The 24,508-nt window shown below is 48.7% G+C and overlaps 1 protein-coding gene and 1 long non-coding RNA gene across 32 annotated transcripts in view; one reads left to right on the top strand and one right to left on the bottom strand.

The window, feature by feature from the left end:
* Window positions 1–1,672: 1,672 nt before the first annotated feature.
* Window positions 1,673–15,462, bottom strand: NR2F2 (nuclear receptor subfamily 2 group F member 2). Of its 4 annotated transcripts, none has more exons than XM_064569948.1 (4): window positions 9,029–9,162; window positions 7,587–7,837; window positions 6,899–7,426; window positions 1,673–4,128 (listed from the first exon to the last, which is right to left on the bottom strand). In XM_064569948.1, exons 3-4 carry the CDS (start codon window positions 7,407–7,409, stop codon window positions 3,854–3,856), a joined length of 786 nt encoding a protein of 261 aa, XP_064426018.1. In that variant the 5' UTR covers window positions 7,410–7,426; window positions 7,587–7,837; window positions 9,029–9,162; the 3' UTR covers window positions 1,673–3,853. The 4 variants fall into 4 exon arrangements, with proteins under 4 accessions (XP_064426018.1, XP_064426019.1, XP_045755437.1 ...); XM_064569949.1 differs by having other exon boundaries at window positions 7,668–7,837; XM_045899481.3 differs by lacking the exons at window positions 7,587–7,837; window positions 9,029–9,162 and adding an exon at window positions 15,328–15,462.
* LOC123860919 (uncharacterized) overlaps window positions 13,848–24,508 on the top strand; it is a 111,007-nt gene continuing 100,346 nt past the window's right edge. For 23 of the 28 annotated variants that reach the window (XR_010404854.1, XR_010404879.1, XR_010404870.1 and 20 more), the window contains exon 1: window positions 13,848–14,707. This is a non-coding gene — a long non-coding RNA (uncharacterized LOC123860919). Of the gene's footprint in view, window positions 14,708–17,050; window positions 17,348–17,377; window positions 18,435–24,508 lie in introns of those variants that run through there. The other 5 variants (XR_010404868.1, XR_010404862.1, XR_010404864.1 and 2 more) reach the window with 5 other exon arrangements.

Here is a 24,508-nt window from a genome sequence, read left to right as displayed (position 1 = left end):
TTACAGAATAATCGAGGACCGCACTCCCTCGCCAGCAAGAGTTTAAAAGAGGGTTTTCTGCCTGCAGATGGAATGGCCTTTAGCCGCCCCCCCTCTTTTTTTTTTTTTTTTTTTTCTCTTTTTGGTAGCCAATGTGTTTTCTATTACCCGGCCCGGCCGTGCCTGGCAGCCCGGCGCTCGCGGTGCAATGGGAGACGCCATGTTGGCTCAGCTCATAGGACCAAGTCAAAAGCGAGCTTCGAGGCAGAGTTTCACACGCTCGAGCTCCCCCTGACCGCCCCCCGCCTCCGCCCCCCGCCTGTCGCCGCTTCGTGCACATCCAGGGAGTGCAGCTCCGCGCGCCCGGCACCCCGGACTTTCCGGGGGCGCTGGCGGAATTCCGCCGCACGTAAGTGGGGGGCGGGGGCTGGGGGGGCAAGCACTTTTCCGCAGCTGCTGCCAACTCCAGGCCCCCGTCCCTGCAAGCCGGCCGGATGCAAACGCAGCCGTCTCCGCGGAACCAGCCCCGGACGTCGCCCGCTAACTTTGAGCCCCAGCCTCTCGCGGCCCAGAGAGAACTAATGCTGAAAGGCCGAGGCAGGGCGACCGCGAGCCGAGCGAACGGACTACATTCCGCGCCCCCCCCCCCGCAACACCCCCCCCCCCAGCTCAGTCTTCCCCCAGGTTTGTTTGAAAGTGGCGAGAAGCAGCGATCGCCCCTCTCTCTCTCCTCGGACTATTGTTGCATTTCGCGTCTAACTGGGTTCTCTCACACCCCCGAGCGCCAAGAGGAGGGAGGAGGAGCGGGTTGGGAAAAGAAATAAAGCGAGCTCAGATCAGATGGAAAAAAAAAAAAAAAAAAAAACCAGCAAGGAAAAAGAGACACTTAAAGGGAAAGAGTCGCCATGTTTAGCAGCTTTTTTAAAGATCTCGTCAATTTCACACAGAACGCACTCGCTGGGTCCCAGCCCTCGTCTTTTGTCCAGCTCAGTTGCAGCAAAGATCTTTTGTTCTAACTCAGCGTGAAAAGAAAAACTTTCTTTAAATGCAATAAACTTAAACCAAACTCAAGACTCTAAACAGACCCTCCTCCAGCCACTCTAAACATATACAAGGGGTATTGTTTTAACCGTTTGAAAAATTGGGGGTCCTGTTTTTCTGCCTTGCAGACCCCAAGCTCATTGCTGAAACTCAGAGAGAGTGAGAGAGAGATTTCCAATGACTAGAACACATGCTTAAAGCATAATAAAACAGGGACTGTCTTTTGCTTTGAAAATCATAAATTATAATTTAATGCCAATAATAATTTACAACAAATGGCTGTTTACAATAAACTAACACAAAACAAACAAGGAAAAGGGCCTGTGTTTTACTTATTAGAGAAACTTCACACACTCACATGGATAGCACTTGCAAGAGGAGAAAATAAACAACCGACAAACCTCGAGCTAAAAGGTCAGCGATATTCTGCCCTAAGAACATACTTATATTTATGTATGTATATATCTACAGAAAGAAGCTGGGGGTCAGATGGAGGACTCTGCTCAGATGCACAAATCAGACAGATTTTTCTGGTCTACATGTATTGACTGGAACTGAGTATCAAAGTTTAATACACTTTACAAAATGATCCCTTTTCTTCCACCTCCCCTACCCACCCGCTTTTCAAATTAAACCACAACATAGTGAAGTATGGTGGGGGGGGGGTGCTGGAAAGCCTCAATAAGAACAAAATTGCAAGATCCCACACACTGAGCTTCCTTCAAACCAGGAAAAGAGAAAGAGGAAAAAAAACAAAAAAACCTCCAAAACAAAATAGTTACTACTTCCAAATCAGCACACCCTGTAAAGTTTCCTTCCTTCTTTCTTTCTCTTCTTTTTCTCAATTTGGCTTCTAAGGACAAAGGATCCCAAGAGCAGTACAGATTGTATCTACACAATCCGAAATGTCAAAATGTCGATGTGTTTTTATGTACATAACTCCAGTGGAAAAGACTCCCTTGACCTGTGGTCATGCTCTCACAGAATGAACGTAAAGGGGGGAGGGGAAAGGCAGGCCAACGGGAAGTTATCATATATACACTAAAAACAGACCCTTCAGCGCTCTAAACTATATCACTGAATTTGAAATTCTCTCAACAACCAAGCTAGATGAGAACCACAGAGTATTTTTAAAAATCACACCTACTTAAGAAAAAACTCACTGCAAACAACTGCCCTCTATTTACAATGCTGTGATTAGCTTGCTAGAACTGTCTTTTGCTTAACTGTCAGAAATGTACAAAACAGTATTTTTTTCTGATCATAAAATAGATACTGATCTCAAGATTTCTAATACTTTCCACAATACCTTCCCTAAGCAGGCACTTAAGTGTGACAAATATAAGGGCCTTTTTTTTTTTTCCTGGAAAATCCATTTTTAATTAAAAGGAGGATTAGGTGAATGGGGGTGGTTTACTATATCAGTATGGCACTTCCTAAACCATAGATAAACCATTAACTTCAGCTTCTCCCCCCCTCCACACACACACCCAAATTAAACAGGCAAATACACTAGTCCACCTTTGAACAAACTGACTGAGGGGAGTAAACAAATGGACCCCCGGCCTGGCTCAGCGAGAGCTCACAGGGGCTCTTCTGGAGAGAAAGACAGTGAGTGGGGACAGCCAAGCAGATTTCAGATATCAAATAATATTTTAATTTCTGAATACTTTCAATTTTCCTTGGAATATAACACACAAAGACTCGACCAAACAGTTCAGTTATTATAACTTTTACAGTATACAGAAATGTTGCACTTAAAAAAAAACCTTCAGTTTTTTTAAAAACACAAACTGTAAACTCTAAGATACTGAATCAATCACGTTACCTATAAGTGCCAACAGTGTTATTTTGTCATGCTGATTTCAATGGTATTTTTTAAAAAGGGAAAATATCAACAATTATAATACAAAGGGTTTGCAAATATACAAACAGATATAGGATTTTCGTAACAATTCAAGAACTAAGCGGGACCCAATTCAAATTACAAAAGTTCACTTTTTATTCAAAACCTCAGCATGTGTCTTGGACACATTCCTTGGCTGCCAATAAATTCCACAGTTCATTCTCTTTCTTAAAATATTTTTAAAAAGCTAGGTTTGTCATGGTGTCTTTTTTGGGGGGAGGGCAGGGTTGGGGAAGTTAAGTGTTGTATGTGGTTCCTCCAGTTTCAAATTAAGAGTGCTCAACTTCACCTAAAATTTTTGGTCACCACTTGTAAGTGCGTTTCCACCATCTTTGAGTTGCCTTTTAAAGTTTTATGTCTTCCTATGATATTTTCATGGACTCAGTTTTAATTCTTGCAGAACATATATTTTAAGGATACACAGTTTTTAAGAAGCCAAGATTATATCAAAACTTATTATAGAACCACAGAATAAACTGGTTTGGAACCAGAAAAGTACAAAAAAGAACAGCTAGAGGTACATAGACACAGGACAATTAATAATTTGGAAAAAAAAAAGACTTACTTTCTCCATTCTGCTAATTTTCTCCCAATCTCCTTAAATGCACTTTTAGCAATATTTTTCAAAATTTTACCAAAAAAAGAAAAAGACTAATTTCCTTTTTATACAAAAATGATAAGTAGCAAGTTGTTCTGACCGACACAGGAGTTTTTTTTTTTTTTTAATGCATTCTGTAAAAGTTCATTTGACAGTCTTTTTTTTTTTTTGAAATTCACAGTCCATTAAATTCTTCCCCTCTCTTCTTTTAGCAAACTTGTAACATCCTTTTATATCCTTTCTTAACAGAAGGAATTTAAGCAAACAAACCAGTCTTTTGCCTTTTCTTTCTCTCTGTTTCACTCCCCCTTCTTATTTTGATTTATTATTTATTGAATTGCCATATACGGCCAGTTAAAACTGCTGCCGGACAGTAACATATCCCGGATGAGGGTTTCGATGGGGGTTTTACCTACCAAACGGACGAAAAACAATTGCTCTATGACTGAGGAGGAGACCGTGCGGAGGGAAGGGAGGCGAAGCAAAAGCTTTCCGAATCGCGTTGGTTGGTTGGGGTACTGGCTCCTAACATATTCTTCCAAAGCACACTGGGACTTTTCCTGCAAGCTTTCCACATGGGCTACATCAGAGAGACCACAGGCATCTGGAAGAAAGTTAAAAAAAAAAAAAAAAAAAAAAGAAGAAGAAGAAGAAGGAGGAGGAGAAGAAGAAGAAGAATTCAGTCATCAGATTAAGAGGTTTGAAATGGGTCACATGAGGTGTGTGTACAGGGCTCTGTCAAACTGCCCCAACCGGAGTTGAAGCAAATGCCTCTCTGTACTGAAAACTTGGGCGGAGGGAAGCTGGCTGGGGGGCGGGGAGGGGGGGGAAGGAGAGCACGAGATGATCCTGGGGTATTTGCTTTAAAGTCAAACACAGCTCTGAGCACTGCAGGCTTTCACTGTCCCAGTCCTCAGACTTGGGCACTGGGAGGCCCAAGCCAAGTGCATTGGGTGAAATCTGGCTCAAGTCAGTAAACAGACAGACAAACAGATGAAACCAAAACTGCCAGGGCTCCTCCCCCTCCTCCTCTGTAAATAATAGTTTGGCTTATAATTATATGGGGGGGGGGAGGGCAACAACCTGGCCCAGCCTCTAGTAATGGCGTCCACGACCCAGCCTCAGATTCTCCCCCAAAGAGGGCGACTCATTTTTCTCCAGTCTTTGAAACTGATTTAAGTGGCCCTTTAAAACTGATCTTGTCAGTACAGCCCTATTGAAGGGCAGCCATGCAAACTGTGATCTCTCTGTTCATTTGAGCTGTTTCTTTTCCCCCTTTTCTTCTCTCTCCCTTTTTCTCGTACCCCCCTTTATGTATTTATTTATTTATTAAAAAAAAAAAAAAAAACAGGTCCCTCCAAGAAGAAACCCCTCCCTGTTATCGTCAGGAAAACACTTTTCTCTTTCGGATATGGGAAAAATACAATAAGTGCCTTTGAAAAGAGAGGCTTCTCAGTGAAGGCAGTGCAGGTTGTGACCTGACCTTTTTGGGTTCCCCAGACAAGACTGGGGCTACACATGCATATTGTGCATCCTTAAAACAGCCGCCACTGCCTCCAGCCCAAGAGCCAGAACACACATGCAATTTCCTCGTGTGTGTATCTAGGACTCCGCATGTAAAGAATGCATAGGTGTCTGTGGTCAGGAATTAAAAGCTCTGTTTGCATAGGACTCCCTCCCTCTGCATTGGTACACTGTGTGTCTCCCTATGAATCAGATAAGAGGGACCTTTATCTCTTTGTGAGGCGATTTGCATTCTCCACACAGGCCTCTACATTTTGCAAATAGTAATAAATTAAACTGTTACGACAGTATCAGGCATTTCTTTCCTTGAAAGACCAAGGGTAAGGCTAAGAGCTAACAATGATAGCGAGAAATTAACAACACTCCCATCATCTGGGATGTTGGGCTGGGTGTAGCAGGGTTGTGGGATGGGGGTGAAGGTGGCTGTGGGGTAGGGGAATATCCTTCCTGTACATTTGCATCAGGCAAATGTTCTAGTTATGACAGTTCCCCTGAGAAAAATACTCCAGATCCAAGCCTCTCTCCATACAGCTCTTCCTTGCCCAGACACTGCCCTTTAATTGATTACCTAAGGACTTTCAAAGGCAGAATTTGGGGTGGCTGTTGGGGGGGGGGGGTTATGTGTGAAAAACAGCAACGTATAACAGACAGTGGGTTAAGGACTCAGAACCTGCAATCGATTGAGCTAATGATTGGGGTCCCCAGATTTCCTTCAAACAATAAAGAAGAGATTGTGGATCTTTTTGTCTGCCACAGGAACTACTCAGCTCTCCTAATGTCCGGATTACAAGCTGTGGAAACTGCAGTTTCTAGGGTCCAAGCCCTACCAACATCCAAATGTTTGTTATTCTGAATTAGGAACCCCTCTCCCCTCTCAGGCATGACAAAGGGATCAGCTGACAACTTAGACCTAGAGTGTGGAGGGGGTGATTTCCACCCACTTGGGATAGGCTGAACTCAGCCTGGAGGCAGCCAAAAGGCGCAGGTGTGGCCCAAAGTGGAAAGCCAGACACCTTCAAAAATCATTTCGCCTCAAGAGTTAATTAATATTAGATCTATTACTCACACAGGTTAAACTACATACAAACTAATTAGATTTCCTAATGCAGTCAGTGATGGTTTTATATCTCTGGCAACATTCACATCCAGCCCAAGTTGGCATACACTTCGGGTTGTTTGAAAATTGCCTTAAGTGTTTGCCTGGGCAGAGGAAGCAGGAGGCCAGAGTCTTCCACCCCTTGCACACATTCTGAACAGTTATGATGGCCCCTTTCTTCCTCTTGCCCCTTCCTGACAACTCTTCCTCCTCTCCTGGCAGGTCTGCACTGTTTTAATAAGAATAGGATTTAGAAAATTGCTGCCCTCGGGTTGGATTTGCCTGGAGCTCCAACTCCTACTGGGTTAGCAGACAAACTTTTCCCCTGCAGGGGCAAACTTTCCCCTGCAGAGATGATGCCAGGACAGCGCCAGTGCTCAGAGGCATCTCCTGCAGGCTCAGCCAGGGTGACAGAGAGAGAGCCATGGGGTAGGGGAGACTGCACAGGCTCAGCTGCCCAGGAGGCCGGGGCTGAGGGAGGGAGCAGGAACATGCATCCCAGTCTGGCAGGCCCCAGAGGCTTTCCCATGGCCCATTTTTCGAGCTCCTGTCTGAAGCAACCTGCCTGAAGTCCACCCTTCCTCTCTAGTCCCCTGGACGGGCCTGGAGAGGCCCAGCACCTACACAAAGTTCCCACTCAACAGTTTGGCCTTTCAAGGGGGAGGCTGGGCTCACTCTGGGGACTCCCAAGTTCTCGGGGCCCTAACTCTGAGCTAGGAGTCCTTGGGCAGGAGGGGGCAGGGCTCCTTCCTACCTGAGGTGAACAGGACTATGGCCTTGAGACAGCTGTACTCGGCGGAGTCAACGTGCAGCGCTTTGAGCTTCTCCACTTGCTCTTGGAAGATCCGTATGTGGTCCATAAAGGCGACCACTCGGTCGGCGGACATGGGTGAGGCGTGTAGGCCGGCGGCGGCCAGGAGCGGGGCGACGTGGAGGGGCATGGAGCACTGTGCTGCATTCAGCACGAACAGCTCGCTCCAGGTGAGGCGAAGCAGGGCCACCTGGTCGGTGATCTGCAGGTCAGGGAAGAAGGGGATGTTCCGGGCCCACTCGACGGCGCTGAAGAGCATCCGCGCGGCCAGTTCGCAAATGTTCTCGATACCCATGATGTTGTTGGGCTGCATGCACTGGCTGCCGAAGCGCGACGTGGGATAGGGCTCGGCGCGCAGCAGCAGCGAAATATATCCGGACAGGTACGAGTGGCAGTTGAGAGGGTCCCCGTTGGTCAGCGCAAACTGCCCGTGGGTTGGCTGGGTGGGCGGCATCCTGCCCCTCTGCACCGCTGCGGGGAGGAAAGGAGACACCCCGCAGTTAATGACCAGCCTCATTCCCCGGCTCCCCCGGCAGGGTCTGCCCCAGCCCGACCCCCACCTGACCCAGACCCCGCGCCGCGCCGGAATGGGCAGGCCTGCCCCTCTCACCAGCGCGCCAGGGCCACAGACCTGGAAGTCGCCGGGAGCCCGGCAGCACTCCGCTCGAGCCACCACCCAGGCAGGCTCTGGCGGCCTGAGCCGCACACTTGCCTCCGAGGCCCGCCCGGGGCCGGGCCGCCGAGGACCCAGAATTGACCAGTTTGCCTCGGGGTCCCCGGCACTGTGGGCGGGATGTAGCATTCTGGGGGCATCGTTCTTCTTTACTGCTAAACAGCTGATATTTCTTATTGATTGGAGGAGAGGGAGCGGGAGGGGCGAGCCTGGGGGGGAGGGTGAGACGCTTTTGCAAAAGACACAAGGGTTCACCCCAGACGGCCTGCGGCCACCCCGGAACAACTCTCCCCCAAACCCCGCAGCCCCAGCCCCAGCCCCAGCCCGGCGGGGAACCCCCCGGTGAGAGACGAGCGGAAAGCCGAGGTCTGGCGGCAGCCTAATCAGTGTGCGCGGAGAAAGAGAGACGGAGGGAGAGGGCGGAGAGAGAGGCCGGCCGAGGCAGAGGAAGCCGGGGAGAGGCGGGGAGCAGGCGGCCGGCGCCGGCGCAGCCCGGGTAGGGCCCGAGAGGGCCGGGGAAAGCTGGCGAGGCTCGGGCTCGGGCTGTTAGCTGACGCCGGACCGGGAGAGTCGCTCTCGCAGAAACACAAAGAAAGCCCGGCGTTCGCTCGCCCTAGCCCGGAGCCCGCGCCCGGCGCCGAGCGCGCCATTGGCCGAGCACGGCTCGCGGCGCTCGGCGAATTTTATATCACAAAGACCCAACTCGCGCAGAGCGAAAGCAGCCGCCGAGGGCCCCTCGCCCACCCTTCCCTGCTCCCTGTCGCGCTCTCCTCCTTTCAAAAGTGAAAGGAAAAAAGAAAACAGAGGTATTTTTTTTTTTTTTTAGCAGAATGTTAATCCACGGAGGGTCACATGAGCGCTGCCCGGGCAGCAGCGTTAATACGGCGAAGTGCATAAAATTGCCATTTGTAATTTGAACCTCCTGTACAAAAGTACAATCTCAGGTTGTTTTTTTTTTTTTTTTTTGAGAAGGTGGGGGCTGGGGAGAGGGGTGGGGGGAGGAGGGACATATGTTGAACATGCAGGAAAAACAAGGGGAGAGAGAGAGAGAGAGAGAAATCGAGAGGAAAGGCAAAGAAGTAAACCAGGCTTTAAAACAACAACAGACAACACCCCATCCCTCGCAGAAAGGCGAACGCGAATGAACTCGCCATCAATGCAAAGAAAAAGAAACAGCCCGAAGAGAAAGTAGAGGAGGAAATCAGTCGGCCAAAGCATGCGGATTTGGGGGTCTGGGTTCCAGTGCAGAACTTGCTTCTAGTGTAAAACCCCTTTCAGCTGCAACACGAAGAGAAGAGCTTGGGGCTTCTGCGTCCTTACCCAGAGCAGGCTAGCCAAACGCACCCAGGGCCCCGGGACCCCAGGCGGGGGGGGGGGGGGGAGAAATGAGAGGCCGATACCTTCCCGTCTCATGCCCACTTTGAGGCACTTTTTGAGGCGGCAGTACTGACACTGGTTGCGGTGGTGCTGGTCGATGGGACAGTTCCGGTTGGCGCGGCACGTGTAGCTCAGGTTCCTCCGCACGCTGCGCTTGAAGAAGCTCTTGCAGCCCTCGCACGTGAACTGGCCGTAGTGCTTGCCGCTCGACTTGTCCCCGCACACCACGCACTCGATGTGCTGCTGCTGCTGCTGCTTGTCGCCGCCCGGGCCGCCGGGGCCGCCCTGGCCACCGGCCGCCGTCTGGGCCGGCGTGCTGGCCGGGCCCCCTTGGCCCGGCGTCTGTGGCGTGTGCGGGGCGCCGGGCGGCGGGCCGGGCACAGGCGGCGCCTGCGAGGCCTGGCTGCCCTGCGAGCCGGGCACCTCGTCCTGGGGGTCGCGCCACGTGCTGACTACCATTGCCATATCTATGGGGGCCGCGTCCGGACTTCCTGCTCCCCTGGCTGCGGGCGGCGGCGGCTCCCGGGTCTCGGGCTCCGGCGCGCCGCCTTTTGTGTGTGCGAGGGTGCGAGAGGGCGCGGGAGGGCGCCCCGGGTGGCTCGGGGGCTGGTTGGTTGAGGTTGATTAGTTTTTCCTTTTTTGTTTCTGCTTTTGCAAAGTTTTGTCGCTTGCTTGTCTGGCCCGGTGTGTTTGTTTTGTTTGTTTCCCTCGGCTCAGCTTTGTTGCTTTCGGGGGGCTTTCCGCCCGGAGGGGAGGGGAAGGGGCCAGGGGAGAGAGAGTGGGAGCAGAACGTGGAGAGAGAGGGAGGGGAGGGAGAGCTGCAAGTCGATTGTCTGGCTTCAAGACAGAAGTAGGAGGCAAAAAAAAAAAAAAAAAAAAAAATCTCTCCAAAGATCTCGCTCGCTCTCACTCTCTCCCTCCCTCTCTCGTTCACTCTCTCGCTCTCAGAGCTGGTGTGCCGAGGAGTTGGAGTAGGAGGAGGAAGAGGAGGAGGAAGAGGAGGAGGAGGAGAGGCGACTGTCCGGGGGCCAAGTCCAGGGCAGCCCACAGTCAGCCATTCAGGAAAGCCATCGAAATCAGGAGGACTGGGAGAGCGGAGGCGCCGGTCGCGGGCGCGCCCAGAGAGCCGGGCAGGCCGGGGCGGAGGCCGGCGGCCCGCGGAGTGGCCGGAGCGCTGCCCGGGTCCGGGGGAATCAGCATGAAAGTGGTCCGCGTCGGGCGCTGCGCGGCGTCGTCCTGGCGCTGGGCCGCCGCCGCCGCCGCCGCCTGCCACGGGCGCCCGGCGCGCGCCTCGCTCGCTCCGGCCGCCGCCGCCCGCCTTCGCCGGATGGAGGCCGCTCGCCGCTCCCTGCGGGCCGCCCGGGCCGCCGCCGCCGCAGGAGCCGCCGCCGCCGCCGCCGCCGCCGCCGAAGCCGCCGGGTCGGGCCCGGAGCCGCCGCGTCTAGCGCCGCCGCCGCCGCTGAAGCCGCTGCTGCCGCTGCTGCCGCCGCCGGAGCCGCTGCTGCTGCTGCTGCCGCCGCCGCCTCACACACATAGGGAAAGAGTCAACTCGCCGGCGGCGGGGGAGAAATGATAAAAGAGAGAGAGGAGGGCAGATCACCACCTAGAAGCACATCCTTCGTGCGCAGAGGGGGGAGAAAAAGACGGAGAGAAAGAATGAAAGGAGGGAAAAAAGGCAGCACGGCACCCGGAGAAAGGAGGCAACTCGGGGAGAGGAGGAGGAGGAGAAGAAAACACACACGCGCGCACGCACACACACACCGCGGAGAGAAAAGAACAGAGAATCAAAGTGATCAAATATGCTAAAAAGGGGGGCGCGGGAGGGAATGCGATTTATAGGCGCCGGGGCTGGCAGAAGTGGCTTCTCCGCGATCAGCTCACTGAGCTCTCTATATAGTGAACTTTGACACGACTGCTGCAACTTAGCGCACGTTGCCATGGTGACGGCGCGCCTTATAAGGCAGCAGCCGGGGTTGGCCTGGCCAGGCGCGCGCGCGCCGCCCCCTCGTCGTCATTGGCCGGAGCGCGGCGGCCCCGCCATGGCGGCCGCGGGCTCAGCCCGGTCCTAGCGCGAGCGTCGTCGCGGCCGCGGCGCGGGGAGCGCGGGGGGCCAAGGGGGGCGGGGAGGGGGCGGCCGCGCCGCCACCGCCGCCAGGCGGGGGATGGGCCCGGGCCGGCCCCGGGCACGCGGCCCCCGAGCTCTCCGCACCCCGCACCCCGCACCGGAGGTTTCCGCCCCACGGGGAGAGGAGCGCGGCGCGCACACACAACGCCTCTTAAAGGCTCCGCGAGAGGCTTTGGATGGAATCGAGGACTTCGCCTCCCGCAACTTGGCGATGCCACGAAATCCGTCGCTCGCGCACCACCCGGGACTCCAGGCGCATCTTTGTGCCCACAGTGCCAGAGAAAGAGAAAAGTTCCCCGGTTTCTTTGCAGAGGGGTAATGGGTGGCGGGGGGGGGGGGGGGCAGGAAGGTGCCGCGAACCGAGCTTGGAGGCATTTACCAAACGAAAGATTTGGTCAAATCCGGGTGCTGGTGGACCCTTCTCTTTATCAACTCTGATCACTTGCTTGGTTTTGAGGCTTATTTCTTTTTTCCCTTTTCGAGGAAAAAAAAGTCGTTTAGCGTCTGTCTTTTCCTTGTGGGGTTAACATTTCACAGGTATGTGGCCTGACATTTTAATTGCTCAAATAAAGCTGCTCGGATGCTGAGAAGCCCAAGTAGACTTCATCTCATTGTCATGACGCAATTAAAATCAATTTTCCTCAACTTTATCCTCTCTCATTAGTTATAGCTAACTCACAAGCCAACGTCCTGCCACACACCCAATCGTGGAGAGAGGTGAATAGACCGTTCTGCCCGCTGATGGACAAGCGGAAGCAGCCTGCCAGCCTCCCCTGTGCATACCCTCTGTACACACATGTAAGCGCACATGTATCAGATGCACATTTGTCAATGTACACAGACAAAGACTTCAGCGACTGTGCTTCTAGGTCATGGACCAGTTGAGTACGAACTTCATTGTTCCTCAAGTTCCTTTTAAGCATCCATATAGTCACTAAAACACAACCAGAAATTCTGCTCCAAATTGGGAATAATACCAAGTACAACTCACAAAAACCACACACAAGCCAATCTCAAGAGATTCACTGCAATAAGAACAACTTCATAGCCTGTGCCATTCTGCTCAATGTGCTAAAATCATCAACATGGATGTGTCTCTGAATTCCAAGGTGTTTGGTTTTAAACATCAAACATCTAGAATTGCCCCCACAGAATACACTATATTTCAACGCAGTAACCTTTCGGTTTGATTATGAGAAGTTAGTGAATTGTGATTATTCAACATTTATGGAACAAAATTTTGACGCCATCATACACATTTTTGCACCGAGAAAAGCTGTAAACTGGTAAGCCAGCCAGGTTTATGAACAATTAAAATATTTGACATAACACACGCTAAGCTTCAGGAAACATGGACACATGAAGGGTAAATTAATGACCACAGGAAAGCATCCTTGATAGTTCAAAAAATTCGACGAGATGAAAGATTTTTAAAAAACCATAAACCACACATATAACTGACCTGTGCTGGCGTGCACTTTGCATTCAGTACCTTTACACACAGGCAGAATACAAGGTAGGTACTAAGTGAAGATGTAGACAGACAGGGGCTAGTTTTTAGGGAAGGAGGAACCCCCCCCCCTTACACTTCATTCCTGAAAGCTTCTTAGCCCTCACCCCTTTTCCGCTGAAATCACGTATTTCACTGAAGCTGCAGGTGCTGGGATTATTTGAAAGTTGTAAAAAAAAAAAAAACAAAACAAAACAAAAAAAAACCAAACCCACAACCCAACTATAGTGGACACTGAACTATCATAAACCTGGTGTGTAATGAGATTGCCACAGAGAGAAGGCAGGCTGAGAATTTCAGGTTGATTAGAGACACAATATAACTTTCTCTTAAAGAGGACAGAAGGATGGAAAAGAAATCATTTCAGAGAAGGTTGTTTGTTTTTTTTTTTTTTTCCCTTGCCTTTCAACCCCTATGATTCAAGGGATTGCCTAATGCTACAAATGTCAGTAGATTAGGGGCAAACTCAACAAAGATGTGGCGGGGCTGTGTTGAAATAGGAAATCGAATGGGCATACCCATCTCAATTTCATAAAAGATGGGAATAATTGATTGTAGGGAAATCTTAATCTCGCCTCTTGAGTGCAGACACTTCCATAGCAAGATCACCTTCTACAGACATGAAGTGGGAAATTTTTGAGGAGGAAAAGCCTCCACAGTACACTTAGAGATTTTTGGTATTTGAAGTGCGCTCTGATGGTCTCAGATTTAAAATGAAGAATTTCCCAATCTCTTACAGAACTGAAGCCTGCTAAAGCACACGACCACAGGGCTGCCATGAAAGTCAGAGGTGTTTCACTCTGCATTTTAGGATTCATTCAGTTATGGGATGCTATCACAAAAATCCAAATAAATAAATAAATAAATGACCCTATCAATTATAGTTAATTTTACTGCAGAGAAGAAGAGAAAGGACTGCAGACTGAGGAAAAAAAAAAAAAAGGAGGGGAAAATATTTTAAAATGTCTTTTCAGAGATGCTCATTTCCCTTGAATAAACAGCTTTAAGACTAACAGATAAATATCAATATGTCGTTACTGTTAAAAAAAAAAAATCCAGCCCAGTCTTTTATTGTAGATGTAAATTTATTTTAATGAGAGGAATGGCAAGCTTTAATTTAGCTGGAGAAAGTTGGAAAAACATTTGTTTTACTCTGGTGAAAAAAAAAAAAGAAAAGTAAAGTAAACCCACCCAGGAATATGATTTTCTTGCAGAAAGTGGACTGATGGCTATAATTCTCCCCAAATTAAATCACAATATGAATACAGACCCCAGCAAATGGCGAGTTTAACTCTGAACTCAGTAGAAACCAGTTCTGTCCACCAGGATTCATTGAATTCCTCCTTTCCCTCAATCTAGTCCGTGTGTGTTTTTCTCTTCCACCACACTGGAGCTCCATGAATAGGGAAAGGGGCTTCCATTGTGTCCCTCTGAACTTCCAAGTCAATGCAATTTTTAACCACTGGCTTGTGGTACTTTGAAAATCACCAGGGGCTGTCAGAGTTGGGTCCTCTGAAAAATTTACAGTGCTAAATCAGAGCATATGCTGGGAGGGAAAAAATTGCTTAAGACTGGAGCAAGTACAGTATCTGTCTGCCCCCTAGTGTAAGAGTCCTCGCTGCCTAAAATTCAACTTTAAAAGAAAAGGAGCTCTTAAAGGGAAACGACTTTGAGCTCACGTAGGCATAGGAGAATGAAACTTCTGTACATTTTAATCTGAATAATTCTTCAGGATTTAAAATTAATTGGCTCTAGCTTGGTTGGACCGGACTCGGATCTCGCCACCTCTGCGTTTCCCGAGTCACTGGCGGAGAGGTGATGGTTTTTTTTTTTTTTTTTTTCCTTGAACTGGGTTTATGTGCGTCCCCCTCACCCCCTCCTCTCTTTTTCTTTCTCTGTCTCTGTCGTCTCTCTCGCTGGCTTTTTAAAAATGAGGAACCGTTCCTTGAACGTTCTGGACAGAGCACAGAATTGCTTCTTAAGTCAGCCCGACGCGGTTGCAATAGACAGCAAAAAGGTAAACGTTTGCCTGAAATCCGCACGCCAGCTCCACCACCCCGCCCGATGGTGAGTACCCTTCTCGTCGCGATTCTCCTCTTAGCTTTAACCGAGCGCTCGCCTCCCCGAGCCGCGGCCGAGGGCGCCGGGCAGAGCTTTCCTCCCTCCCTGCCTGGCTGGCTGTCAGTTGCACAAGGTTGCAAAATGAAGCGCAGAGGCAAATCGAACAGTAAATTCTGATACTTAGTGCGAGCCTCGCAGCTCCTTTGCTAGAAAACCGAGTCGTCTGTTGCTTGGAAAAAAAAAAAAAAAAACAAAAAAAACACGCTTATAGGACTGGCTTTTAGTTTTGCTCTATCGAAGGAAATGAGTTTGAGGAGACAGGACGAGGAGATGGGGAGGCACCGCAGTCTTTACGCTTCGGTTTAATCATATTTTGGCAGCTTTGCAATTGTATTTTCCCCCTCTTCCCCCCTCCACCACCTCTCCTATCACACACATGTAATAAAATATGGCAATGCATTGAATTGACTGCCCCCCCAAACCTCTGAAACCACAGTCCTAGGCATTTCATACACGTTAGCAAACCGATATTTTGAAAAGCCCCAAGTCATCCCCAGCCCCACACAGCACAAGGAGAAAAGTGAGAAAGGAGAGAGAGAGAAAAAAAATACTGTAAGTAAACATACCAAAACCATATTTGCCTTGTTCAAGGTCCCAAACCGCTTGCATCTTCCTTCTAAACTGGAATAACTCTCCTTTAGTTTGGCGGGTGAAATAAACGCTTTGTTGGCCCCCTGAAAAGATGTGTCTTTGATAATTAAAGAGAATCTCCTCCTCGGTGTTTATCTAAGCGATTGTGCAAACTGATAAAAAGTAGGCACTAGCCTGCAGGGAAAAAGAGGAAAGGTGAAGGGAGAAATCTTCCACCTCAAGGAAGTGCTTCCCCATGTATTAGGCGTTCTCAGCCTTGGAAAACCCTGCACACTAACTTTAGAGAGACGAGGTTTCAGGGAGCTTTGTACATAGCTGCTGAGGAATGCAAGCCTCGCCTTTAAGAAAAAAACCCCCAAACCGTAGGTAGGAGATGTCTGGAGTGATCCTTGTCTCTCATCTCATTCCTTAGAAGGAAGAGTGCGTTGTTACACCTTGTTTGGGGCTGGAAAGACGAGACTTTAAAAACACCCGTCCAATTGAAAAAAATCTCCCAACTTAATGAGTTTAGTCGGAGGCTGGAGCAAACGGCTCAGCCTCAGCAGAAAACCGCCAACAACTATAGGCGATATTGCAAAGCAAGACGACCCGAGGCACAGCCAAATTCCACTGTTTGGGGTCGAGAGGGATGGAGGCTAATCCTAAAGCAAGTTGGAAAAAAACAGAGGTGGGAGAGGAGGGGGAAAAAGCAGCAGCCTAGCAGACTGGCAGACAGGCTCCCCTCACCCTGGATCAAAGATAGAACTTGAAACAGGAGGGCAACATTTTTCCTAGGAATCCGTTGGAATCCTCATTTTTCTACTTTTAACTCGTGTCCCCCCAAGTGATTTTTCCCTCTCCCCTGCAGATGCCCCCCTTTTCAAGTCCCCATTCTAGAACTTTCCTGAGGAGGAAACCTATTTCTTTTGGGGGGAGGGGTTCCCAATTTCAAGTCTTCAAATAATGAATGCTTAATTAACCCCCTCCCTTCACCCACCCTCCCAAATGAAAAAAGGAAGCAGGAATACAGTAACTAGACAAAATTGAGAATAAACTATGTTGCCTCTTGCAGTTTTAATACAGTTTTAACTAATGGATTTTTTTTGTTTTAAGAGAAGAATAATGGGGAAACACGGATCTTTTATTTTAGGAAACTGTTATGGTAAGATGTATGTCAGACTTGACAAATGGAACTAATGCTCTTCGGCTGCTTCTTGTCCTTGTCTTAAACAGGAATTAAGTTAAACACAGTGCTGAATGTTAATTACATGTTTACTGGCTAATGAAAATTACAAATGGTTTTGCCACCTCAAACAATGATGAAAACTCTGAAGACACTGTAATTATATACTTTGAGGGAAATAACTCAGAATATTGATCGTAAGAAGTGTAAATCTTTTTTAAACTATTCATTAATACCATAAATATGGGCTACAGAAGTTTTTCCTTGTGGTTTGTCTCATCAGTTATATTGAGTGGATGGATGGTGAGGCTTCTCTGGGGAGGTGGTGAACTCATTCTCTTATAGAAGGAGGCCACTTGTGTAACTGGGGTGGGGTGCCACCTCCCTTCCGCCCCCGCCCCCTTTAACCCCGGCAGGAGGTCGAGGGATAGTTCAACAGGGGGGCTGGGCTCAGGGCAGGTGAAGGTGATCACTGCCCAGCCTCTCCCCTCCCCTGCCCTCCTCTCTCCTCTTCTCCCTCCTCCCTTCCCTGCCAGGTCTGATCGATGACCGCCTTCCCCAGCCTGGGCGCCTGTCGGATAACCTGGCATTTGGGTTCCTTATGGAGGACAACTCACCGCAACCCAGCGACGCTGCCCTGACAACTTAAGTTCCTTCCTTCAGAGGTGGCTAGGGCAGTTCATTGCAAGAGAAGAAGAAGAAGAAGAAGACGAAGAAGACGAAGAAGACGAAGAAGACGAAGAAGACGAAGAAGAAGAAGAAGAAGAAGAAGGAGAAGAAGAAGAAGAAGAAGAAGGAGAAAAAAAAAAAGTTGAGGTGGAGGGGGTTATTGGGTAAGGTGGCTCAGGCGGCGGAACCAGAACCGGTTTCCCTGGGTTGGGAGTAGAGAGGTGTTTTTTGTTTTTTGGGTTTTTTTTGGTCTTGTTTTAACTTTGGCCTGAGTTGTAACTCTGCACTCTGCAGCGTGGCAGTCACTCCGATCTTGGGGGTCAAAGGTGAGGGCTGCACTAACCCTAAAAGGCTTGTCTGGCCTGGCCAGAAGGCCGAAGGGGCAGAGGGGTAGGGGTGTCCTCAGCCATACTCCCTGGCGCTTCGGAGGGGGTGTCTGTGAAACCCACACGCGGGGGGCACAGAAAACCGAGAGCGGGTCTTAAGTGCAATATTGAGGATTTTTAAAAAGTGCCCTAGGCTTGTGGGACTGGAGTCCTCTTTTTCCCTGAGAATTCCCAAGGCGCTGGTCTTTGTCTTAGAAGGAATGGAGTTTCTGAATGGTGTGAAAGGGACAGAGAGGGTCGCTTCAAATCGATTTTACTTGTCCTTTCTGTCTTTTCGGATCAACGCCCTTCAATGGGCACAGAGGTGCTCTTTCAACCAAAAACTTGTGCTACATTTTCTGCCTGTATTGGTGCTAAATACAATAAGCACTGGGCAGATTTTTTTTCTTTGCTCTCCAAAGCAAGAAAGCACCCTAATTAAATTGTTTTATATGGACAGTCAAGACGGACCAATTAAGTATGCATTAGTATAAAGATATAGTCTGCAGATAAGGCAGTTTAGAGAATCAGGAGTAGGACAAAGGAGAGGGCGCTAGCTTTGGGGAGGGGGGCGCGGACCCAGCAAGGTCGCTCACCTTCCTCCCTGGGCCCGAGGGAACTGCAGAGTCCCGGGCCCCAGGTGAGAGGAGAGCAGGCCCGCTAACAGGTGGGCAACAGTGTTGAAGTCTTTCAGGCCCCAGCCGCGCCCCCGGCTCCCCCCCCCCCCCCCCCCCCCGGCGGAAGAGCGGTGGAAACCCAGAGGCTTAGAAGCCCTTACATCTCCCTACTCGGACAATGTAGTCGTCCGAGGTGGCGGGTCCCGAAGGAGAGGCGAGTCCGGGTCGGGCCCACTGCCTGGGGTCCAGGTCCAGGGCGCGGCCTTGCAGTGAGTGTGCGCTCCCAGGGGAGGCTGGGAGGGCCGGGGGGACGTGCACATTGCCCCTGCGGAGCCCGCAGCCCTCTAGCACCCAAGGTCAGGGCAGGAGGCCTCCTTCCAACACATCCACGCCCAACGCTTTTTCGCTTCTACCGGGAGCTTCTCTGCGAGGAAAGTAAAGTTCCCACCCGACGCCCTCCGGCCCAAGGGGCGTCGAGGACCAGCCTCAGAAATAGGGGAATGACCGAGGGTCGGAGAAAAGGTAGCGAGAGTGGCTCCTTGTTCGGCGAATGGAGATGTGGGCCTCTCCACCCTCTCTCCGCCCTCTGAGGTGTGGGCGGGCAGAGTGCACCTCGCCCCGAAGGCGACGACCCCCAGAGCAGGGGCCTGGGCCTCCCCGCGTCGCGGTGCAGGGCTGTGATAGGTGGTCCACGGGCCGCGGGGGCGCGAGCGCAGCGCGCTGCCGCAGGAAGGGCGCGCGGGGCGCACAGGGCGCCCTTGGCCGAGGGCGGAGGGGGGTGGGAAGGAGAAGAGGCGAGAATTAGAGCCTGGGGAGGTGGCTGAATGTCAAAAGTAAAAAGGTTGAAAAGCCAATTTTCCCGGCGCGCCTTCGCCCCCTTTTGCCGGTTGCCGAGGCCGTAAATCAGCGGCGGGCGGCGAGGGCGGGAGGAGTCCTCTCGGCGGGCTCGGCGCGGCCCCGCCCGGACCGTGCGCACCTCCCGGTGGTCCCCGAATCGATCCGAAGCCTAGCTGAGGATGTCACCGCACTAAATATTTACTGATCACACACAAGTAGCCGGGGCTCGAACGATTTTCCTCTGTGAGGAGAGCGCAGAGAGAAGGGTAAATCATTTTATTAGTGTGGATAAAGCCCAGAGCACACTCCGGGCTGGAGTGTTTTAAGATGTGTCTTCAACGGGATGAAAAGAGTTAGGGAAATCGATACGGAGTGATTAGAAGCCCCCGGGGTGACGAAGGGGGCCCAGGCTTTCAGGGATTTGGCGAGGCTGAGAAGGGGGAGCAGCCCTCGAGGGGGGCGGCCGGACCACCGCCAGGGAGCTCCCGGGCGCAGGCCTCCGTGTCTCCCTACTCGACGGGAGACGCAAGGGCGCGGCCATCCGCAGGGAGTCCGCCGCGGCCCGCCTTGGCTTCTCCCGGCCGCCGCCCGGGAAGGGTTGCCCGGGCCGCCACGGGGCCAAGGGCTTGGGAGCCACGGGCTCCACGCTTAGGAGGGACAGTGGTCAGGTGGCCACCGGAGTGGAACGCAGGCCCGGCGCGGGGACGGTGGCAGGTCCCCCCACAGTGCGGTCTCTCCAGGCAGCCTCCTGGAGTAAAGGTGTGACCCAAACGGGTTGTATTTTTCCGCCCCAGCCGCGACCCGCAGCATCTCCGAACTTTCTCCTTGATTTCTCTCGGTCCCTTTTCTCCTTTGATGTTCCCAAAGAAGACGCAGCGGCCCAGCCCCGCTGGCTGCCTGTCCCTCCCACCCACCCAGTGTCTAGGGCGGCCGCCGGGTGGCGGAACCCGCTGCGGACCACAGGGCTAAGTGGATGCCAGGTTCGGGGCTCCTGGGCAGGTGCGAGGAAGTCTGAGGCCGACGAGGAAGGCAGGGGCAGGGTGACATACACCAGCGGAGCCCCCAGCGCGTCTCCGTGCTCTCCAGGGCGGGAAATTAGCTTTGGGGGGAATCAAGCCACGCTCCAGCGATGGAAAGCGGTCTGTGGCCCCCAAGGCTGGGTGCAAGAGCCTCAAGTGGCAGAGCGGCTAAGACTTCCAGGGCTCGCTGAAGTTAGCAAGGCTTTGGGGGGGAGGGGTTGCTGGGGGGGAGAGGAGACCTTCTCCCCAAACTCAAGCAGCAAAGTCCTGGCGTGAAAATGGCTTTTCACTTCTAGAAGCGGGAGTCCCGCTGGCTCCTGTGAACAAACCTCGAGGTTCGACACAGCTGCAAATAATCAAGAGGACACTAATTTTGGGGGGAATAGGAGGGGCGGAAGGTGAGGAAAGGGGAGAATCTCTTTCGTTTCTTCTTCCTTTTCCAGCACCGGACCTTTTCTTAAAAATCTGCTCTTTCTGAAGAAGCTGATAGATTATTTGTTTGTTTGTTTATCCCTCCTCCTCCCTCCACCCCCCAGATTGCTCGATTTTCTTGGCAGCCTGAGGAATTCAGTTCAGTTTGCCCTGCTTGGCCCCTCAATGCAACAGGAAATATAACTTCAGATCCAATTAACCGTTTTTTCAGAAGGGATTATTATTATTATTATTATTATTATTATTATTATTATTATTATGAATCCTAATGGATTGCAGCGATGTGTTCAGGTGTGAGGCGATTGGTGCCTCAAATTCCTCCCTTGATAATCCTCTAATTCCTGGGATGGCAGCTCTAGAGTATCGCTGACCTGAGGCTGTCACGAACCGGGTCTCCATTAGCCCTCCTTGGTCTTGGCCAGAGCGAAGGTTAACTACACTAATATACCAAAGGGGCTGTAGCAAAGAAGGAAGCAAGAAAGGGGAAGGAAGGGAAGAAGAGAGGAAGGTAGGAAGGCAGAGAGGAAGGACAGGAGGGGGGGGGCGGGGAAGGAAAATTCACTTTAGTTGCAGGGTTTTAGAGCTCCCTGCCCTTCACTGGTCTCCCCCACCCCCATCCTTCCTAGGAAAGCAGGTTTCCATTCAGGGAGACAACAGTCTCATCCATCAAGGAAGCTCCCTCCATGGAGGTGGACTTTAGGGAATAGGAAAACATAATGTAGTGAAATATTTTCTTCCATTTAACTGACCACCCAGCTCACTTTAAACAATATTTCTAACATGTCTACAACAGGAGATTATCGTGGGAGGGGGTTTCAAAACCCCCAAATCTACTACATATTTTACCTTCTTTCATTTAAGTAAAAGCTAATTTAGAATCTTACCAGTAGCCAATTTATAGCCATAAATCTGGATGAGATTAGGAAAATATTCATTCTGCTGGCTTTAAACCTGGTGGCATTTTAATGGGTAGTTATATAATAGTTATTTGCATGAAGGTGTATGCGCATGGGTGTGTATATATTCTTATGGTGTTAGAAGTTCTATGATGGATTAAAGGTTCATATACTCAAGCACTAGATAGAGGCTGTCACTCATGTGTACATGCAGGGGTCTGGCTTCAGAAAGCAGTGCAAAAAAGAGTCTTGAATGAGCTCCTTGAAATCACTATTGTTGAAATACAAGCTGAAGCAAGTTAGTAATGGTAAAGCTATTGTGCCTTGCAGAATCATAAAAAGACACTTCAAAGTAAAAATGTCAATTTTCAGTTTGGCAGCGTTGGCAGGGCATTTAAACAAAAGGTGAGCATCTTTTGCCTAATATATATTTAAAAAATTCAACAACATGATCCTCTATTTTACTCTTCAGTGAATTGAAGAATTAAAAGAGAGTAGGTTCTAGATACAGATAGGCTTGTTGCCCATGTAACCAAGTCTCATGTGGGCTATACATGCTTTTAATTTTACAGTGCAAGGCAATTCCCGATGAGAAAGTTCTAAAGACATCTAAAGCCATGTGGACATCAGCTCTTATTTAGAAGTGGACAGAGTGAGGAAAGATCATCTAATTCTATATTTTTCCCCTTTTTTTGCAAGAGCCTGGTAATGAAATCTTTAAAATGACAGTTCATTTTTGGTATGTCAAAAAAAAGCATTAATCAAATGATATCAAGTGCCAGTCACTTAAATGCGAAAGTATCAGTAAGGCAGGTATCCAGATAAATTAATATTGTTGATTAGCTGCATCAGTGTACTTAAATAAAATACGAACAGAACAACAAAGGGCGGTTATCTGATTTAATTTCCTTTAGCCACAAACTCAAGGTGCATTTTGCAAGGAGGAAAATAATTTAAGGATTAATTTTCATTCTACTGGTTTTTAGAAGGCTGAAAGAAAAGTTTCAACATAAAGCATATAATTAAAGAAGTAGATGAACAAAGACAGACACACTGCCATAATAGAAAAACATTATGTGTGAATTTAGAAAACATAATTAATTAATTAATTTACCAACTGCATTTCTCCTCCTCAAAGGCTGATTTCTTGAAATGTTGAAGGTACACATTAGAAATAAAGGACTTCTGTTCAAAATTAAGAGGAGGATGTTTATAACATGATATTCAGCTCCTTGAGCGTAGGAAGTTTCATCTTGAGAGTTTACAAAGTATAACATTTAAATAAAATGTACACTGGTCCTTTTATTTTGAATATAGGATAGAGAAAGGTACTTTTCCCATCTGTCCATTACAATTTATAATAAATTAATCAGCCTTATCGAAGAGATTACAAAGTGCTTGACTGAGGTAAATTGATTTAGATGATATCACTTAAAACAGTTTAAAGCAAAAGTGAAAACATAAAAGGAAGGGAATGTTGGCTTCAGTGAAAAATGTCACATTGGGTATTTCTTGACAGGACCACATCATATCATATGTCAGGGGGAAGTTAAAAAATTAGGCAACCCTATTTCTTTGCAGAATGTATGTTGATAGCTTATTTATTGACTCCACAAGTTATGATGCAGATTTTCATTTTGCATATACTTTTTTGCCATATTACCATACAATTAGAAGGAAGTTAGAGCATGGTCAGATGTAAGGGGCATGGGGGGTGTGGAGGGGTGGGGGCTAAACAGTAATTTTTTTCAGTCTCCAAGATTTAATGCTTATTTACTCATTTATTCTTTTCATATGATATTGGTTGATTTAATGGCTTTTAAAATCATACACTATTTTGCTAAAGCCTACATTGTTTCTAAATAGAAAACAAAATCAAAGGCATCAGATTTTTTTCAGAAAGTGCAGTTCAATGTTCAGTTATTGAAGAACTACTATTTAAATTTCCTAGGTTCTATTTAAAACAAACACACAAACATCTAAACCTCCTTCTTCTTTGCTAATAACTCTTAACATTGTTACTGGCATGGCTGTGGATGAATATTTTATATAAGAGCCTTTAACCCTCTTCCTATTTACCCTGGAAATGCATTTAATTTGTCTTTTGTGCTTACGTGCTTTAAAAAGCATTAGTCAATATGCAAGAATTATTTACCCTCTTTTAAAAACCAGTGAATAGAAATTCTGATCATAGAAAAAAGGTGTGATGTTTACTTTGAAGTTTCAGGAACATATAAAGTTTTCTTAATACACTGGAAGAAACTCTATCCTAGATAAATTTAAATAGGGCAGCTGTGGGGTATGGTTTATATTCGTGTCCTTCTGCCTTCTTGCCTTTGGCACTAAGGTATCTGGGTTTTTGTCTTCACACACTGTCTATTGTTAACGGAGTAGATTTTGAGATTAAAAAAAAGAATCTTCAAATTCTCTTGCTTTTATAGCTTAATGCATTATTAAAAATAGTATTCATTTCTGTGTTCAAGTTTATATGTCTAGGCAATAATGAGGAGGCGAGGTTCTGCAACCCCCCTGCCCCCCAAAAACAAAAATAAAAACATTACATAAATACACTAAAGAGAAAGAAAAAAACAACTTAGGATTCTGTGTGTTGAAAACACAGGCACACTGTTTTTACAATGGAGCTCTTAGTAAGGGTTTTTTTCATCTTAACTATCAACCAGGATGTGACACTTCAGTTTTATATATAATTTATGAATTTTGAACAAGGTTTAACAACATATCATCATCACAGGCTTTTTGAAGTGAAGGAAGATTAGAAAAATCAGCCTCCAAAATAAAAGACACAAATAAGAGACAGGGCATGGTGGCTTGCCTCCGTTTTTAAAGATGTTATGAAAGTTATACTTTACAAATTACAATAACATGCACTTTCATTGAGTGTAAAAAAAGATGATTATAGGAGAAAAAAAAAAAAAAGAAGAAAAAGATTCCCTCCCATTCCTCCCCACCAATAAACAACAATAACAAAACACAAAAACAAATCCCAATCCTAAACCCCACATAAGAATCCCCTTACCACTGTAGGGAAAGTTTCTGTGTAAGTGTGGGTCCTGCCAGAGCTCCTAGTTGGTCTACTTTTTAAATGCGGCAGGCTGCGCTTACACTAGTCAGCAACCTGGCAGCCTTGAGAAGGAGGCA

This window comes from Mirounga angustirostris, unplaced genomic scaffold (assembly GCF_029215605.1).
Source record: "Mirounga angustirostris isolate CCGP_5_RB_7025 unplaced genomic scaffold, mMirAng1.0.hap1 SCAF_9, whole genome shotgun sequence".
NCBI lineage: Eukaryota > Metazoa > Chordata > Mammalia > Carnivora > Phocidae > Mirounga > Mirounga angustirostris.
The sequence above is the reverse complement of the archived record's forward strand: the minus strand, read 5'-3'. Positions and strand labels throughout refer to the sequence as shown.